This window comes from Phalacrocorax carbo, chromosome 5, assembly GCF_963921805.1.
Source record: "Phalacrocorax carbo chromosome 5, bPhaCar2.1, whole genome shotgun sequence".
Taxonomy (NCBI): Eukaryota; Metazoa; Chordata; class Aves; order Suliformes; family Phalacrocoracidae; genus Phalacrocorax; species Phalacrocorax carbo.
The window spans coordinates 35,672,650-35,692,694 of NC_087517.1; the positions used below are offsets into that span (position 1 = coordinate 35,672,650).

Here is a 20,045-nt window from a genome sequence, read left to right on the forward strand (position 1 = left end):
AGGAATGCTAAGAAGGTCCTCATGGGTACATACGTATGCTGGAATAATCACCAGAAGGGCAGTTATTGGTGGTTTCCACATCTACACAGCTAAATACAGCTAAATTAAGAAAGGGAAAAAAAAAAAAAAAGAAACCTATTCCAAGACACTCCTTCAACCTTCTGAAAAGATGTGATATGCTCAAATTGGACTGTAACTCCGATACTTACTACTTCAATCAACACAAATACTATTATTTGTTTGGGGTTTTTTTGAGAAAATCTACTTATATAGCATGCTACTACACTGCTGTCTCTTTCAGTCAAACTAAAGTCTGCTTGAGAAAGTAGCACTTGCACCACAGACCTGCTCTTTTACCAGAACAGCATTAATTTGTTGCTTTTATTAACCCTATTATAAATTTACAACTTTTTCTCAAACTCTACTCACCCTCACTATTTTCTTTACAATCCTCCCAAAAACTCCTCCAAAATACTACAAAAAATTATTTGTTTCAGAATTTTGGTCTCGTTAACTAGAAGGATCAAATAAAGATCCTTGCATTTCGCTCTGCTATCAGGGATCCTTCAGCAGACATACATACTGGAAAAAACAATGTGTTAACGAGACAAAAAGAATTGAAAGCCTAAAAAAAGAGCTGCCACTGCAGATTAAATTTTTTACATTATTTTTAATTCTTAAATGTTGTTTAAGTAACATTAAATTTATTGAAATATTTTCATGTTATTTTAACCTTAATATTTCCACAGCCTATCCTCAGCTGTCTGTAGGAGTAAGAGGTCCACCAGCACTTCTTTGCCATGCATAGCATGGAGATAAAAATGGTCTACAGCTTGTTTTCCAAACTCGTAAAAAATGTATTCTTACAGATGTATTGTTATCCTCACCTGGCCAAAAAAAGCCTCAATTAAAGAACTGGGGCGGGGGGGGAGGGAGAAGGGATGAGGGAAAAAGCAGGCAGCGTAAGACTATCCCTTGCACTACTACAAGAACAGCCATAAATGAAGGGCAATGTATTTTCACTTTGTGTGATAGCACTCTGAATCCCATCTTGAACCTGGGCCTCCGTACTCTGGTTAAAAAACTGTCTCTGTCATGGGATTCAAGCCGAGCTTTGAACTTCTGGAAGAACCAGGCACATCAAATACTGCATGGAGATGGATTAGCCTTATTTGGCAGTTAATGTACCAACACAAGTTTAGGGTTTACATTTACAAAGCTTTGTTTGCCAACTGAAAACTACTTCATTGACTCCACTTTAAAACCTACATATACACTTTGGCACGAACGTGATTTCTCTTCTAGGGAGGGCAAGGATTAGGGCAGCAACGCTGCTCCAAGTGAGGTGCTGCAAGGTTCAGTAGCGTGAGAAACCCAAGAGTATCAAATTCTGCCTACACAATGCCTAGCTGTAGCCAATGCTACTGCACTATCACTTTCATTTTTATCCAATGCATACACAAATTTAAAGGGAAAGTACATGTACTTGCTCGATAAGCCCACAGCAAGAAGTGGGCAAAATCAAAACTTCATTTTCAGAAGAATTCTCTTACAAGAAACTGTTTCACTCGTGGAAAACTGCACAGGTGTATTTCTGCAGGCTAATGCAAAGAAAGAATCAACTATTCTCATGTCTTGCATAGAGTATCTGAAATTATATAAACAGCCATAAACATAACCTGTGGTCATAAGTGGCTTCAGCAAAGGGAACAGAACTAAGGCATCAGGAGCATCAGGCTTGTGGAAGAGGTTCCTGTTGTAAATGCTTGTATCTTCACCTATAATACTCTAGTTATTTTTTGGGGGGAAAAAAGGTTGTAGATTGCATAGGTGTCTCTGTCCTCAAAGAAGTCACATTCCTATTCCTCCCATAAAAAGCTAGAGAACGTTACCTTCAGTATTTCCTTTTGATGAACTGGACGATTATTTATAAAAATAAAACTCCTTTCTGAACTTGAAAGGCTTGTCAAAGAACTGTCTGACTCAGCTTTTGGGAGAAATCCAGAAAGATTTATCTGCAACGATAAAACAGATACAGTGCAAATGTCTTTAAGAGAGAACCCTGAAGAGGTTTTTTAGAGATGAAATATTAAAATGAAATTGTCCAGGAGTCCAAGTCAAATGCATGTATTGCTTCTTGAAAATTATGATGCAGAAAAATACAAGGACTTAAAGGAAAAAAAAGAGGTTGAGAAGGATAGGTTTGTATGTGTTTTCCTTGATCAATTTATTGAGAAATATCCCTTTGGACAGCCATTTGCACTTGGCTGCTGTCTGCAGCTGAGGGCTGCGGAGAACAACGCCAGCCAGCTTGAGGCTTGCTGACTGTAGGGTTGCCTGCATAATCCCCGTACAAGGTGAAGGGATGCACTGCTGCCCAGCCTGGTGAAGGCAGTAGTGAATTACCCCTACGGGGAAAGCCCAACACACACAATCCCTCCCTTCCTACACGCAGGGCACCTTAAATAGCCTGTCATAGGGCACTTATTCAGGGCACCTAAATTTACCTACGCCACCTGTATCCAAATCATCTGACTCTCAAGAGTGCTGAGCACCCACGATTCACAGAACGCACCAGAACCTGCGAGCACACAGCACTGCCAAGGAGCCGGGGGGCGGGGGGAAATCACAGGATTCAAGTACCTCACATTAACTCCAAGTTTTACGATTTTTCTGTTGAGATTCTTTAGCTTAGGGGTTTTTTTAGGTCAAAATGAGGCTGATGACTTGTGCTGCCTGTCCCATCACCTCCGCCTCTCCCCCACCAAGTAACTTTGACACTGTTGGATCAATTTCAATTCAATCTGATGAAGCAGCAGAAATCCCAAAGATATTATGTTTCTACAATTTCTGTGATAACTGACAGCTGTTTGGAGAGGAGAGCCTCAAGATAATGACCTTACTGAGGAAAAGGCAATTGTAGATTTTTGAAAGCCAGGATTCATCAGCATGTAAGAACTGACATGCCAACCAGCCCACATACTGCCCCACACATTGCCCCACTGCCACTTGCCCAAACTAATAGGTGAAGGAACACTGGGGCATTGTGAGGATGGAGATTTTGGAGATACAGGAAAGTCTGGAGAATGTTCTGGGAGCAGGGTGGATCACTGAACACAGAAATCAGACCTCATTAGCTTTGCTTTTGGCAGAACCACTTGTATTTACTAAAATCCAAATTATCATGCATTTGAAACGGAATTTAAAATCCCTGGGATTTGGCCTATCCTTCCCATTCATCTACGTCATGCCAGCTATCTGCTCATGTGCTCCCTTATTCCCTCTTGACCTTGTAATAACCATTCTGTGCTAAAGCTGGAGTGTTCTGGTCAGCAACGTCGCACATAACCAAACACCACTGGTCAAGTAAAAGAGGTGTCAAATATCTGTTGGATGATTATCAGAAAACAACATGCAGGATTTCTAGATTTTATTCTGCAACTTTAGTACATCCTCCCTGAATGCTCCTCCTCTATGCTTCAAGGTCCTGTTCTAATTCTCACATATTTGTACAAATCTTTCATTTCAAACAATATTTTCATATACAGACAACATTAAAGCAAAACTGAAAGTCTCTAAATAACTCATTTAAGAAGCTGCCAGATTTAGAAATGGCTGAGTGCTGTTACTATTTAAAGCCACGTAGAATATCAGTAAGCTCATCAGTAGTTAGCAACAATTTCTAAAACTAGTCTTAATTATTAGAATTTTCATATACAAAAGTATACAAAGTATAAAGACAAAATTACAGAGACTGGAAAATATTAGGCAATTTTTCTTAAATTAGATCAACTGTTTTAAAAATTAATACTTTAATAAAAAATAACTTATGTATTAAAATATATCTGCATTGAGTAGACGGTAGAATGTCTTTCTTAAGTACTTTTCTTTTTCCCAGTGGCACATGTATCTGCTAAACTTAACCTCGACAGAAAAAGAAGAGACAAGGAAAATTTCCTGTGTGAAAGTTTTGAACCAAAATAGATCCATCCATTTACGAGACTGGGGATGTGAAAAGCATAGATGCTGTTTTGTACATGTAAAAAGTTGTGTCAATTCTTTATTTTCTTAGTTTTCTTTTTATTTTACAAGTAGCTCCTGAGTTTGCATGCTTTAGAGTCAGCTTGAAATGTGTTCTTGTTTCATTCAGTGCTCGTAATGAAGATGTTTTGAAGAAGGCCAGTGTTTAAAACCCTTGGATCACTTGTTACAGAAGTTTTAACTCTACAGTTAGTAAGGTACAGCCTACCTTACAGCCTACAGTTGTTTATAGCAGGATTAGTTTTGTCTTCAACAGAGTAGACTCTGCAGCAAAAGAGTATGAAGCTACACAATGAACAAGTAGGAAAGGAAAAGAATTAAAGAGCTGCCCTCTGGTCTGTGTACTGAATGAGGCATGGGCCTAATGGGAAAGAAAAAAGCAGCACATGCCTTGTCATTAAATACCTATCCCAATACCTGCACACAAGAAAGAAAGAAAGAGAGTTCCACAGACGACCTTAATTCTGTCATTTCATAGTGTTTGGCTGCTTAATTTAGAAACACCCATGGTTTCTGAATGTAGATTTGTGCGTGAGCAATATGCATGGATCACTTATACACCTATAAATGATGCACGTGGTACACACTATTTAGAGATGGAATGTTCCCCAATGTCTATTCAAGGAATATGGATGCCTCATGATATAGCAGAGAGGTAATGTGAGAACCTGAGTGCCTCCTTCAAGCTAGTCCCTTCTAAATACCCCCATATGCAGCCTTCGGAGCCCCCTGCACTTGCCCTGTGGGGCACAACCAACCTGCATTCAGGTGAGAATGACTCTGGATGTTCTGTTCAGACATAAACACTAAAACTTTGTAAACTACAAGAAGCAACTTTCTTTTTTCCCCTCATTTCCCTGCATATGGATACTACAAGCATTCTGACAAGATCAAGTCTGAATAACGCTATTAAACTTTAATACACACATATATATTCAGACTTCACTAAAGTAATGAAGCATGCTTACCATGCTGAATGCAGCATGGTAAGTTGTCTTTAATAGCCACTGTAACTTTACAGATGGTGATTCATCTCATCTGACTGGTCAAGATTTATTACTACAAGGTACAGGAAAATGCAACTTTGAAGCATCAGCAGTAGCAAAACTCCCCTTCATAAGAAGGTCTCCAACAAAAATAGAAGCAGAACAAAAATTTTTTTGAAAATATTTGACAAACAATAATATCATGGGGAATTCCCTCAATTTCAACAATGGCAAAGAAAGCCAAGTGCACGAATTTTTTGAAAACTAACTAGTATTTCCTTGAAATATATGTTTAGTGGAAATTCTGCATAACTTGCCTTCTAAGTATGTGTTTCTTTTGCTGCCCAGGTGTCCCACACTGAAATTCAGGGGATAGTATAAGGCTAAGAGGCCACAAGGATGAGAACGATATAAATGCTTAGATATTAATCAGAGCACAACCTGCCTGTGGGCCAGGAATCCCAACTTAGACAGCTCTGAGCAATCAGCAATTCTGCATTTGTCATCACAACTGTTTTTACTGCCATTTGATCAGTGCCACATGAGTCCTGCCTAGATGATTCTTGGAGTGGATTTTCAATCACCAAACTAATTAATTTTACACAGAGGACAGTAGCAGAATCAAATGCATTAATCAGATGTCATTTTGGAGATAATATTCTCTTTTTCAGTCTCCTCCTTTTTGAATATTGATGTAGCTCTCTTCACTGACAGGGTTTAAGTGGATTTGGGAGAAGGAAGTTTAAACTCACCTCAGGATCTTCACAGCAATGTTGAAAAGGTACCATACTGCCCATAACGGCTGTTCCCAGAACTGACATACAGGCCATTTTGTGATCTGACACCCTGGTCTTCTGCCAAATAACTGCCTGAAACAAATGGCACAGAGTCAAATTTTTGACATTATATTTGTTGAACTCAAGTCATGTCTATGAACATGCATATGCAACTGCACACATACTGTATATGTAACATTCTGTACTTTGACCCTCTTACATTCACAACTTTCAGCGTTAACACACACGATATGGTACTTTTTTACATGTCTCCTCATATTGTATTACTTATTTAGACTTGTAGTGATTGGAAATTTAAGCAACGCTTGTATTTATGGATATTACGTGGCTAATCTGGATTTTTGCACCTGAAATAATTGTGAAAAACAAATCAATAAAAACACTATTTCTCCTCTTGGATATACAGCAGTACGCTTTGTGTTTTTACCAAGCATATAAATTGAGGGTTTATGACATGTCTCCAGCATGGTGGTCAACATTTGAAGGTAGGCACTGCAGTGCTTATCGCACTTATACTCAAGAGAAAGGTCTTTTCGGTAGGAATCAGGCTATTAGATGTTCATTCATAGCTCTGATCTGGATACTCTAGGTCTATGACAAGCCTGCTATTTAGAGAGGAAAGCAGTTTTTAAGGAAGTATGTATAAGGAAAGCAGTTGTTCCTCTAATGAAAGCTTTGTAAAAGTTAGAAGGATAAAAGGATATCTGCTTTATTAACTACATATCTTGCAAAACTATTGCAAAGATTTCATACATACAGTAAGGAAGTATGAACTGCATCTTGCATCAGAAGTTACCTGTCAAGTCCACTTACATAGACAGAAAGTATTAGTTACTTTGCGAGGTGAAATTTTGTGTCTCACTAATGAGAAGCCCTATACTAAACAGCCACAAATTTAACTCTGAATCTGCTTTTTGCTGTGTATCAACAACAAAAAAATTTTGCTTAGTTGGTGTTCTGCTTCTTGACAACCGACACTGCCAGATTCAGATCCACTTTATATCTATTTCTGTCACTGTTAGCTGACTGAGTGTATTTCAATGTGCAATATTCAAACACAAAAGAAAAAAAATGCAGCAAGTTGCATTTTAAATCTTAAGTGCTGTTTAAAATGCATGTTTTAAATAGGTGCTAGGTGTCCAATAAATTCAAAATGAGTTCATACTATTCTGGTACAGGATGTTATGTGAAAGCGTCGTGAGCGAGCAAAGAATACACATGCACCCATCTCAAGAAATGCAATACATCGCCTTAAAATTCCACCTGTCCAGTGGGATATTTGCTGGCCTTGGGGGGTGAATTCCACAGAAGAACACGGTGCTCCTGTAAAATGATATTCCCTTCTTACAGGACAGGTGGAATTGTAAAGCTTTGAGACTGTTGAGCTTACAGCTATTCCCCAAATCTTTAATTTTCCATTTCCATGTACACTCTGCAGCATTTGTGAAGTGGGACTTTTTAGTCCTGCCTGAATACAACTCACCTCCTAGACGCCAGCCTGAGAGCCCTTTGCTCAGTCATGCTACGAGCACAAACACCCCCGAACATAAAGGACAATTTACATCAGGGAGGGCAGTGAATATAAAAAAGGGGAGAAGGAGAAATGAGCAAGCAGAGCCACGGGCCGGGCGTCCACAGCTCTGGTAGGGAGAGTCCCCACCGTGCTTAGGCAGCAGCAAAGGACAGCCTGGCGCTGCCCAAAGCATGCTGCCTCTTAGCCTCTCTCCTCTACACCTGCTGTAAATCTCCTCAAAGACATTTTGGAGTGATGAAAGAATTTGTCCTCTTCTTTAGAGCTCCTCTTATAAAACATATCCTGTACTGCTTCTATTTTAAAATTGATTACTCAAAAAGGAAACACAAAGTGCCAAGCAATTTTTTCTTTACTGGTTATATTTTAAATTAAATGCATGTGACCAAACTGAGAAAGACACTTGTTACATGACTAATATAAACATCATGCTGTTTATTTTAGGTTATACTAGTGTGATGCCGCAGCTACAGATATAAATCTTAGCTGCTGATTAATGCAAGGTTATTACATTGCTTGACCTGCTGAATGGCTGATACTCAGGACTGTCAGAAGATCATGTCAGTAAGGTGGTTTTAAGAAAGCTGTGGAAAATGAGAACTTATTAAATGCAAACTTGCTAAAAGTAGATACTGTTAATAAGTTCACAGGGTATTTTTTAACTAGTCATACATTTATCAGATAGTAATACTCAGAACCACAGACAAAATTTTAGGAACTAGTTACCACTGTATGTTAAATTAAAGCCCAGATACTAAAGAGACCAGGCAACTCCTGAATTTCTATACTATAAAAACACAGAATAGATTGCATGTCCATTTTTAGCCCTGACTGCACATTATGAAACAACAACATAGGAATAGCTGGTAATTTAAAGAAAATTATTGTTCTAGACTCTCCAGATGTATCAACAGGCTTTAACAATCCACAAAGAAACAATGCCTGTCCCACTTAATTTATTTTAGAAAGTGCCTGTTTCCATGAGGTTCCTGCAATACCCTATTTTTTTAACCTTGCTTATACCCTTTAGTTTAGCTAAAAATACACACCCACACACACCCCCCCATATTTTTTTCTAGGTCATATAAAGCGGGTGTCCAGGATGAGCCAAGGAAGAATCTGACTCTAGTCAGTATGATGACACTGCAGAAACAGCCTACTCAAAGATATATTATTACATATGGCCCATCTTAGGTTTTGCTAGAGCTAGCCAAATATATCCCACCTCCCTCCTTGTTTCATTGAAGGGGATTACATGGTCTAGATCTTACAAAATGTCATAATGTATATAAAATCTACTGCATGTATACAGAACATAAGTACGTGTGTGTGTGTCTCTATTTCTGCACCCCCATCAAGCCCTAGGACATATGCATATGCATACTTTTGTGGAGGATGACAACGTACATGCATACACGGAGCAGGCACCTCTGTTATTTCAGGATGCTGACACATAGCCCAGAAGGATTCCTTGAAAAATCTGTAACGAGTAGAGAAAGAATGTGCAACTTCTTCCCGCTGGGGTCCCTGGTACACAGCACTATGGAAAATAAGAGCTGCTCACTATTTGTCTCCTCAAAGACACCAAGGAAAGACAGAGAAAAAAATGCAGCCACCTCTCATCCCCAACTATCCTTCATATTTTAGAACTTCTATCAGCAGCCACAATGATTTGCAATCACTGACAAAAGAAGAACCTTAATTAGATCTGGGCACTGGATGCTGCTGCTGACTGAGGCTACTTCAGTGCAACTACAATTCTATGGGTTAAACAGATTCATCCCGTTTACATTATTACTACATAATGGCAGTAACTTAACCCGGTGGACTTCTAATACCCAGAAAACATCTATCTTCTGTATTTGTTTTGTGACAAACATTGTGTTATTTACCCTGTAATAAAGTTTGAGGGTATAGAAGTCTCGTAGAGCAAGCACTGTACATGAACTGTAGATTGGTAACATAACACGAGTTAGCTCTGTAAAAGAGAGCTGTATTTCACAGTCTCTCTAATTTTGTTTTCCATGCTTCAAAAATCCTGTTACCCTGGCATCTGAGATCTCATTCAGATAGTTAACTCTTTGGGCCAGCTTTCCTGACTTAAAACCTAATAGTCTATAAGGCTCCCACAAACTGAAAACATTGCTGCCTACCTGTTAGAGAGAACATACAAAAAGGAACAAAGCCAGGCAGTAATACCAAAAGTTTGAATTCAGCCAAAGGGAAACAAAAAGACATCACCTTGTACAATAACCTCTTTTGCTTATGATGCACAGACACCTAGCTGCAAGGGCTGGCATGTTCTCTGCAGTGGAAGAAAACTTATCAGCTAAGATCAAGAAGGCATCAAGATAAAGTCTTAACCACATTCTTTAAAATCCCAGCCTTGAAAAAGAGTTGATATTGTTTATCAGCTCCATGCCATATAATTGGTGTCTTGTTTTAACACCAATGCTAAGTTATCTTACTAGAAGAGAGCTCTTGCATAACGTTCCCTTGAAAATAGAAATCACAACGGTTTTCCAATTTAGCATAAAGAAAAATAAGGTACCTCTCTACATAATCACAACTGTTTTCCCATATATTTTCTACTTGCCCCTGAGGAATCAGTTGTCCCATCCACTTCATAAGTGATGATGGGACAACTACCAGCAGAGATATACAATAGAGAAACTCAAGGCACCATTCTCCCCCTCACCAGATACGGATGACATACCTATCTACCCTGTAGGCATCAGCCATGATAGCTATCAAGGGGATTTGTTCAAGACAGTAATGTTCCACAGCACTGCTCACCCTACAAATTTTGCTCAGGTTTCCATTTTGTGATATGAGAGCACCCTCTCAATGAAAAGGCTTTCTTGCGCATCATGCATGGAGAAACGTTTCTATTTAGGAGCTGAAAGGTAAGTCAGAAGAGGAGCTAAGTGATATTACAAGGATTTAAGGACCTTCATCTGGCAACACATCTCTTCAGAGCCTTTGAAGAATTACAGAGCATAGAGAGTGCTGTACGTTTTTTGGCATCTTTAGCCACACGTGTTCAACTGCGGGTGTTTAAATTCCACTTCCATAGTAGAAGGGAAAAAAACCCAAACAACTCACAAAAAATTAAACTACTGTCAAAACACCACACAATTTCTAATCCTAAACTGTCATTCAGAAGATGCACATCATTAGAGAATTACACTTAAATAAAGGAAGTTTAAAAGCCTTTAGTAAAATAGTGGTTAACAAAAGTAACAGAGAACATACCTAACTGTGACAAAGTGCATTGGTAAGTAAGAGGGAAAGCTCCCACGCAGCTTTGGAAGCATCCTTTTTCTACTAACCCTTTTTAAGTGTACAGAGTGTGAAAGCCTTGCTAGGGCTAAAGGCACATCTCAGATTCTGCAACACACACTGCATATGTGAAACAGTAATTGTTTTGAGATTTCAGACATATACTGTGCTGTCATTTGAAAAAAGTGATGGATGAGAAACTGGAAACCTTAAGGAATTAGTAATAGGATATAAAGCATTTCACCTCTAGGTCACCAGTTCAAATTCAACCAGGTTGGTAGTGACCAAAAGTAGTTACCATCTGGCAGCTGTTCTCTGGCTGATGTAAATTGAGTTGAGGGTCTCGGCGCATTTCCTAGTGGACAGGTGTCCTCATCACAAAAAACACCATAATTAACTCTCTGTTTGGCTTTCTCAGCAAAGCCACTGAACAACGAATGGAAGTAAAGACTGAGCTATATTCCAGGTCAGCATGAAAGCATGTTGGTTGTAGAGCACTGCAGATTCTTAATCATAATTCCTCCTTATATTTTAAGACACACAGATTAGGGAGGGACTTAATTTATCATTACATTAAACAGAGTAGCCTTTCCAACTCAAGCAAGAGCTCACGTGCTGCTGTTTCTGCGCAATGCCGATTTCTTTTCAACATGCAGCTACAGCAGAGTTTGGAAGCACAATGCATGAATGCAAAGTATAATGCCATCATTAAAAGTGGTTAATTTACAATCCCATTATTAAAAATGGTAAATTTACCCTAATGCACTGTATTGGGTTTGCGTGGCAAGGTTTGGGGGAGGAGGCGAGGAGCACTACAGGGGTGGCTTCTGTGAGAAGCTGCCAGAAGCTTCCCCTATGTCCCATAAAGCCAGTTCGAGACTGCTCCAAGATGGATCTGCTGCTGTCCAAGGCCAAGCCTATTAGCAATGGTAGTAGTGCCTCTGGGATAACATATTTAAGAAGGGGAAAAAAAGGACCAACCAAAAAACCACCCAAACTGTGCAACTGCAGCCAGAGAGAGGAGTGAGAATATGTGAGAGGAACAGCCTTGCAGACACCAAGGCCAGTGAAGAAGGAGGGTGAGGAGGTGCTTCAGGCACTGGAGCAGAGATTCACCTGCAGCACATGGTGAAGACCATGGTGAGGCAGGCTGTCCCCCTGCAACCCATGGAGGTTAATGGTGGAGCAGATATCCACCTGCAGCCCATGGAGGCCCCACACCAGAGCAGGTCTGAAGGAGGCTGTGACCCCATGGGAAGCCCATGCTGGAGCAGGCTCCTGGCAGGACCCGTGACCCCATGTTGAAAGGAGCCCATGCTGGAGCAGGTTTGCTGCAGGACCTGTGACCCCATGGGGGACCCACGCTGGATGCTGGAGCAGTCTGTTCCTGAAGGACTGCGCCCTGTGGAAGGGACCCACACTGAAGCAGTTCATGAAGAACTGTAGTTTGTGGGAAGGCCCCACAGTGGAGAAGTGGAGGACTGTCTCCCATGGGAGGGACACCACACTGGAGCAGGGGAAGAGTGTGAGGAGTCCTCCCCCTGAGGAGGAAGGAGCAGCAGAGACAGTGTGTGATGAACTGACCGCAAGCCTCATTCCCCATTCCCCTGCACTGCTGAGGGGGAGGACATAGAGAATTTGGGAGTGGAGTTGAACCCAGGAAGAAGGGAGGGGTGGGGGGATGATGTGTTAAGATTTAGTTTTATTTCTTATTACCCTACTCTGATCTGACTGGCAATAAATTAAACTAATTTCTCCAAGTCAAGTCTGTTTCCCCATAACGGTGATCAGTGAGTGCTCTCTCCCTGTCCTTATCTTGACCCATGAGCCTTTTGTTATATCTTCTGTCTCCTGTCCAGCTAAGGAGGGAAGTGATAGAGCAGCTTTGGTGGGCACCCAGCCTCCAGCCAGGGTCAAGCCACCACCTGCACTTACTCTGTCTCCAAAACCCCACACTTACTACAAAGGACTCAGACACAGGAAGAAAACTGGTTCTGGAGTACTGGATACAGACTGTAGGTTGAGATTATCTAGACTTGGAAATAAGAGACTTACTGTAAAGAAGAAAAATGAATATGACATCCTTTAGGTCAACACCAACTACAACCACAAAGAGGGTTTGGGAAAGAATATCATCCACAGTTACAATAACAGCTTTAAAATGGACCTCTTGCATCCAGAAGTTCTGACCCATGTCCCTCTCAAGAAACAAACAAGACATAGTTCTAGGCAGAACTGTGTGTGACCAAGGCTTCAAAATATTACGCATAACAAATACTGGAAAAAATATGCCCTTATGTAGATTTTTCCTCAGAAGCAACTGGAAAATTTATTGATTCTACTTGTAGCCCACCTGTGCTTCACACAAGACATGGGACCAGTTGTGTATTGTATGACCTGCTGATTGGCACCTGTTGCCATAATTTGTTCAGCCCTATTATATCTGAAATAGTTGTAACAGGTATAGTTATTATGCGTCCTCTCTCATTTCAGCATTTTTGGAATAAAGGCAACTAGAACAGAATTAAAGTATTCCATGTCATCAACCTTTCAGCCCAAAGGCATTTCTTGAACATCACTGGACTGTAAGACTGAGTCGAGGGCTGCTGGCATTAAACAGTGAAGAGTGTGAAAACTGTTTGCCCTACACCACCTTGGGTAAAATACAGCCAGAACTCATAGGTGGCTAGAACATGGCGTTTCAGGCTGAAGAGTTTGACGCAGTTTAAGCAGTAGCTGACTTTAGAATGTTCTTAGCACGCCTTCAGATAATGTTAACTTTAAATAAACTTGCTGAATACTCATGTAAATTATTTCCATTTGGCTGTCTCATTATTCAATATGCTTTCAAGGAACACGGTGATGAAAGAAGAAAAATACCTCTTTCTAACATAACCATACTGGCAAGAGGATCAACATTATCAGTATTCAAAGAATGTCTTGGCAGGATAAACCTTCATAAAAAGAAGGAGCACTAGCTAATCCAAGTTGTCAAAATAGCAATAGTACTTCAAGGGTTGGTCTGCAAAGTGATTCATTATTTATTGCTAATGCAAACAAAACATTCTGAGCAGAAAGAGCAATTGAATATTTCCTATCTCAGAAATCCACTGACAGAGAGTACACAATAAATGAAGCCTAGGATGACTGACAAAAGGGTATCTATTTTCTAACTTACTAGAAAACAAACCAAAGGCAGGAAAAGCATTGTGGTTCTTCAAAAAATCAGACAATTAATGGTAATATCTTCCAAACTAACACAGATATGAAATGTGGCACAATAACACGAAAAATTTCTGGAAATTTCATTCAGAAGCACAAGACACACACCTTTAAAAAAAACAAACCACCACGGTAGAAACAAAACATGCAAAGTATTGTGCATTCTAAAAACATATATATATTCAACAGCTCAATAAGAGGCCCGACTTGTCAAAATAAGTTTCAGCTAGAATCAATTAGGCAACCATTTCCAGATGCCTAACCTCAGACACTTCTATGAAAGCTTCAGCCTCATTATATTCTTCCTCAGTAAAGCTATGGCTATGCTGTCTTCCATTTTCCTTTCATTTGTTATAAAATACAGAACTTGACAGACTTTTTTTTTTAAGATGTACTTGTTTTGTAATTTATTTTCAAGATTTCTTTGAAATACACTTTCACTTAGACGTTTTTTACTTACTACCTTTCCTACTCTTTCAACCCATCTTTTCTTGTTGTCTTCTGTAATACCTCATCTCTGCTACCTTCTTGCTCTTTTAAGCCTTGGAACCTGATCTTACTCCTGACGTGTATCTTCTTCCATTGCAACAGAAAGTATTGGCTCAGCCTCAAGAATGTGGGATTCTAGGAACTCCTCTGAATAATCGCACATACAATTTTTTTTAAACTAATGTATAATCTGAGCTACACGAAAAATAAAGCCATTCTAAGAAGTTTATTCTTTCTCGTAGTACAGTTCAAACAGAAATACAACAGCCACCACAAAAAAAAAATTCGCAGACATCCCTACTCAGCAGAGTATTATTCTAGCAGATATATATCACTATAGGAAAAACACCTTCTGATCTGAATTAATAATTTTAATGACAATAACGCATAGCATCTGAAGGAAAAACAACTAAGAAATATTCATGTTCTGTGATATTATGGTAAAATGGATACCCACAGATTGCTGAAAGTTATTATGCACTGGAATTTCAGAATGTCAAATTTCTTAAGAGGTATGATGTGATAGGTGTTTTTTTATTTTGCAGGGAGTGACAACAGCAGTAGAAACACAGGGATCTGCATGTAAAGTTGTTTTAACATGTTCAGGCTATTCTAAAGCACTTACACGTGCACAGAGCCAGGCTACACTTTCCATACGATTTCTTAAGCCTTTAATTTTCCCTGCCTAGCAATAGCTACTGAGCGACCTCTTGTGTCGAACCATGTCTGAGCAGTTTCTTACTTTTTTTTCTGAATAAATTAAATTAACATATGGCTGGCAGTGCAAAACGAAGAGCCCAAAAAAATCAGCAACATCTCTGTCATTATCATGAATAATAGTGCCTGCAGATAGAATTTATACTGATTTATTTTACCTACTCAAATTGTGTATTGAAGAATTTACCTCTGAAGCTAACAGGATGGGTAGTTAAAAACAACGTGCAATGGCTACTATCATGCTGCCCTCTACACCAGTTTTACACTAAGTATTGTGAAAAAGATGTGATCACTTTCTTCCACATTATTGCCATTGTATTAAAATAAGCGCAGAAAATAGGAAAAACAAGATATGTAATAGTCTCAAAGGAGATGAAATCAAAATAGCATTAAAAAAAATCATTTGCAACTTGTCGAAGGGCAAAAATAAACTACCAGTAAAAGACAAAATTAGTTTTATTAACCAACATTTAAGACCAATACTGTGAACCACTGCTAGATATGCCAAGAAGCTTAACACAATCTAAGAAGGGCACAGCCCTGAGATCACTCGTTTCAAACTTTCTGTAGTTCCAATGAGTAAGACTGAAAGAAGCTACACTTTCTCAGCTTTGGAATACTAATTCTGTAGCCACAGGGCTGGCTTTTGTTTTTCACAGTATTTACACTTTTGTTTTTGGAAATAAATACATAATCAGAGCATGTTATACAACTCCAGAAAAGAATGGGCAATCTGTTGTCATTTCAAGAAAGCACAGTATCATTCATCATTCCTGTTGAGGAACTGAAGTGTGAATGTTTGGTGGATAGGGTAACTGGTCAAAATTGCTCAGTGAACAGGCCAAATAGCAAGATCAACAAACAAAATTACTTTAGAACAGAAAAAGAATTGCTGAGGGATCTGGCCACGAGATGTCACTCTCTACTTTGTGGCAACTTGGAAATTCTTTAGCATAGCTTTTTTTCTCAGAGGTGCCAAAACCAGGAGCACAGCCAACAAAATTACCTATGTTAAACTGGGGTCAGGTAAAGAAGAACTGCTCAATGTGTCATTTCTGTAGCTGTGTGTGCAATTTCTGTAGTTGTGTCACAAAATTACTGTTCAGTATGCTGTGAAGTCGAAGTAGCCTCCAAGCAGCCTCTGAATCTGTTCCCCAAAGTCTAAACAAAGAGCTATCTATCCCAACTAAGGCCTCATACGTTACTCTTACTTACACCAATGTAGAAAATTGTTTTGGCTTTTTTAGCCCTTTCAAATAAAACCATCATTATGTATCAAGCTCTCACGACTCAGCATATAGCAAGCTACCTGTATGTACTAGGGTCTATCCAGATATATAGCCTAACCAAATAGTTTTGAGAATTTTTTTAGTTGGCTTAGGTTAACACTTGATCAGCCCCTGTGGCCTGATCACTGCTTTGCTCTGCAGAACATCACCACCATCTTTACTAACCACTAGCATGTAAAATCATTCTTATACTGCTAGCATGTAAAGTAACTTCTATACTTCGTGTATCTAACCAGACATCTGTTGGGAGTAGACCAAAGGGCAGATCTGAGCCAGCGTTTTACAAGTTTAGGATTAAAATCTGTAACCATCATAAATACACATCTATGAAGAGAAAAATGGAGTTCAAAACAAACCTATGATGAAAGAAAATTCCTAGGAATGAAAGATTTTATGTAAGTATTAGATGAACTGCATAAATCTGTCAGAAACTGATCCTTATGATAGCTGATAGAGAAAAACTATTACCTTATTATGTGTTAAGGTAATCCTCAGGTCTGGTTTTATGATACCATATGCTGTCAGTAGATCTTGGACTTTTTTCAGTTCTTCCTTACATTTTCTATTTGTTGCGTAAAACTGTTTTCTTACAGGAAGATTCTTAAACAACTTTAGGACTGTTACTGTAGTACCTGCAAGCAGGTGACAAAAAACAAGTAGACATCACACTGAAAGCATGCCACTGACTGGATATTGAGGGAACTTCATTTTTACTTGAAGAGACCTGTCTATATGCTGCTGCATCCAAAATTAATCCTATTAACACTAAATTACAATATATTTGTGTGGGAAGAAATATACCAGATCAGCAGTCATCCTCCTGCAAAAAGTACCTATAGATCTCAAGAGCTGTGATTCCCCTCCCTTACTGAGTTATGGTTGTAGCATTAAGCTTTCTTTTGTACACACTGACAACAGCAAGAATCAGCACTAAATAAAGCTGAAGACTCTATCAGTGCATATTAAGTTAACTCTCTTTAGTAAAATGATTAACAGACTAGAATCTAATCAGACATCTGGAGGCAAAGGAACACTGAGCTTGATCAAGGCCCTTCACAAGCATTTTCTTTTGGGTAGTACTTGAAAAGCCCGATACCTCTTTTCAAGGCACTGTACATAGTAAGAGGAGGAATATTCATCTATCAACACAATCACATGAACTCACAGCCCATAGGGATATTACAAAGTATTAAATGTATGTCACAGAATCCAGTCCATCATTCAACAATTTTGACAGAAGACAAGGCAACGCAACCCACAGGCTTTCCAGCTGTGGAAAACACTACAACCTAAATCTTAAAAAGAGTCCCTGGTTAAAATTAGCTAGTTCTCGGCTTCAGCTCTTTCTTCAGTATTTGGCCATTGACTAGTCCTTGGCTTAATGACCCCCTACGGCCAGTCAGCACTGAGGAGGAAGGAAGCTGCCCTGGCAGTCAGCTCCCCATCGGGTGTACAAGCACTGCAGCCAGCTGGGGGCAGCTTGTGGGCACAATATTGACAAGCAGCTGCTGCAGCACAACAGGAAAAAGCTGAGCTTTACGGAAGAGCTGCAACTGCTTCCTCAGGAGGCATCCTTGTCACAAGAAAGGAGCAAACCACCTCTCTTCTGGGAATACACACCAGCTGGAGCGTGAATGTGAGGGCACAGTGTGGTCTTCTAACAGTCCTCACTGAGCAACAATTAGCTGAGCAGAGCACAAAGTAGAACAGATACTACCCTAAACCTACACCATGTCTGAATCACCAAGGCCACCTCTGAGGTGAGGACAACCTTTAATCTTCCACACAAACATGCAGGAGGATTTCTAGTGACATACTCTTCCTGCAGGTTAGAAAAGAACTGTGATTTTGCCTGGTCCTACAGCCATGCTGCTTCCAGCAACTCCTTTGTATAGCAGTAGAGCAACTCTTTCTCCTTTAAGCAAGGATTTTTCTATGTTCATAAACGTTATTTTGGTCCTGAACGAATCTTTCATATTTACTATCTGTCTGGACCTGGGGCATTGAATTTTATAGCTTTTATTTCTGCTGTCAGCTTGAAGTAGTGAGTCAGAGAAGGAGAAACTAGTTTGTAATTATTATCTAAAGCAACTTCTAAGACATATTATTTCTTATGATAACAACACATGTCAGCTGACAGACATAAGGCAAGAAATGTTTACAGCTGCAAAGATTTCATACTCTGCCTTCAAGTACAGAACAGGTATTTCAACATCGAATAGAGCCCCAGAGAAACACAGAACACTTCTGTCACAGTGCAACACTACAACAATGATATCCTACCTTGCCCAAGATGGGAAGGCTTTTTAGAAGTTATATGCCCATTGCTATCCAAACCATACTGAGTGCTGAATTCATCAGCGGCTGTCTTCGTTGTGATCAAAACCTGAAAAGGGTAATTTAAAAAAAAAAAAATCATGTTAATCAGGGATTTACCAAGTTCAAAATGAGCTTAGATAAGCTTTGCTACTACTCTTTCCATTGCGTTATTTTAGTCACCACAATTAATTTATAACGTTTTTCTTCCACAGATATCACAGAAACATTCTGCATTATTACTCATTTCTCCATCCATTTAACTAAAAGCCACGCATTTCTATCACACTAATACACAAAAAGCATAGCAATCCCTACTGCCTACAACACACACTCCTATATCTTCTATTCTAAATACAGGTTAAATAAACAACAAAAAATTATTTATAATTTTGCATTTTCATCCATAGGTATACTATGACAACGTCTTAAATTCATGTGAGATTCCACAAAATGTACCGACTACTATGAAAGATACTGTATATTATCATTCCACACCCAAATATATCTAGCAACTGGTAGTTGTGTGTTTTGTAAGCTATTAAGGCAATACACAGATTGGCTTTTGCAAGACTAGTCATACATCAGAAGTTCAATAAAATCACAATTCCCTCAGTTCAGGTATCAGTAGTTTGAACAACAGAGCCACTGGACTTTAACCACCTGAAAGATATAAAGGTTATGACACATACAGAGCTTCAGGATATTTTGGTTTATTTTAGTGTCTCATATGAGTCGTTCAGAGTTCAGCCAGGCCCCTGGTAAGAAGAAACAGCAATTGATTAATAGGAAGTGACAACAGTACAGACCTATTTAAAGGTCAATAGTAAACTACCTCTTAACTGAAACTTCAGGGGGCAGTTTGGGTAGCCAGAATGAAATTAACGCCGGGAGTGTTTAATGAACATAATTAGTGATCTAAGGATTAAAGTAATACCTATTAAGGTACTTAATACACTCAGGCCACCTCCCATCTCTTATGAAACATACCATAGAACTGATTAAATGCTTAGAACAGATGGCATCCTGCTCTGCCAACTCATTAGAAGAAACTAAAAAACTGAGGTCTGTCATCATTGGTACAAACACCAACACTTTTGAAAGCATTTTTGGAAATCTCTGTCCAAACACACAACCCACTCCTGCTTAGTGCAAGGTGAATGTAGTCTAAGGTAGCAAGAAGTTAAGCTCTGACATCTCTCCTGGCCTCGACAGTTGACCATTCCAGTCACACACAGATATTGGTATCTTCTTGCAGGATCTAATCCTTGGCAGACTTAGAAGAATCTAAAACTTGACCTTGGCACAGCACGAGTACAGAAAGGCAGAGGAAAATGGAAGAGGTAGATGCTATGCTCTTAATAGCCTGAACATT

At 39.3% G+C, this 20,045-nt stretch overlaps 1 protein-coding gene across 5 annotated transcripts in view; it reads right to left on the minus strand.

The window, feature by feature from the left end:
• PMS1 (PMS1 homolog 1, mismatch repair system component) overlaps positions 1-20,045 on the minus strand; it is a 49,230-nt gene that overhangs the window by 20,615 nt on the left and 8,570 nt on the right. For 4 of the 5 annotated variants that reach the window (XR_010373056.1, XM_064452022.1, XM_064452018.1 and 1 more), the window contains exons 4-7: positions 18,638-18,740; positions 16,823-16,986; positions 5,780-5,896; positions 1,893-2,015 (exon numbers count right to left, since the gene is read on the minus strand). Coding sequence is in view for 4 of the 5 variants with exons in the window: in XM_064452022.1 (XP_064308092.1) it covers positions 1,893-2,015; positions 5,780-5,896; positions 16,823-16,986; positions 18,638-18,740 (507 nt within the window). In the remaining variant the exon portion in view is untranslated. The remainder of the gene's footprint in view (positions 1-1,892; positions 2,016-5,779; positions 5,897-16,822; positions 16,987-18,637; positions 18,741-20,045) is intronic. The other variant, XM_064452020.1, reaches the window with a different exon arrangement.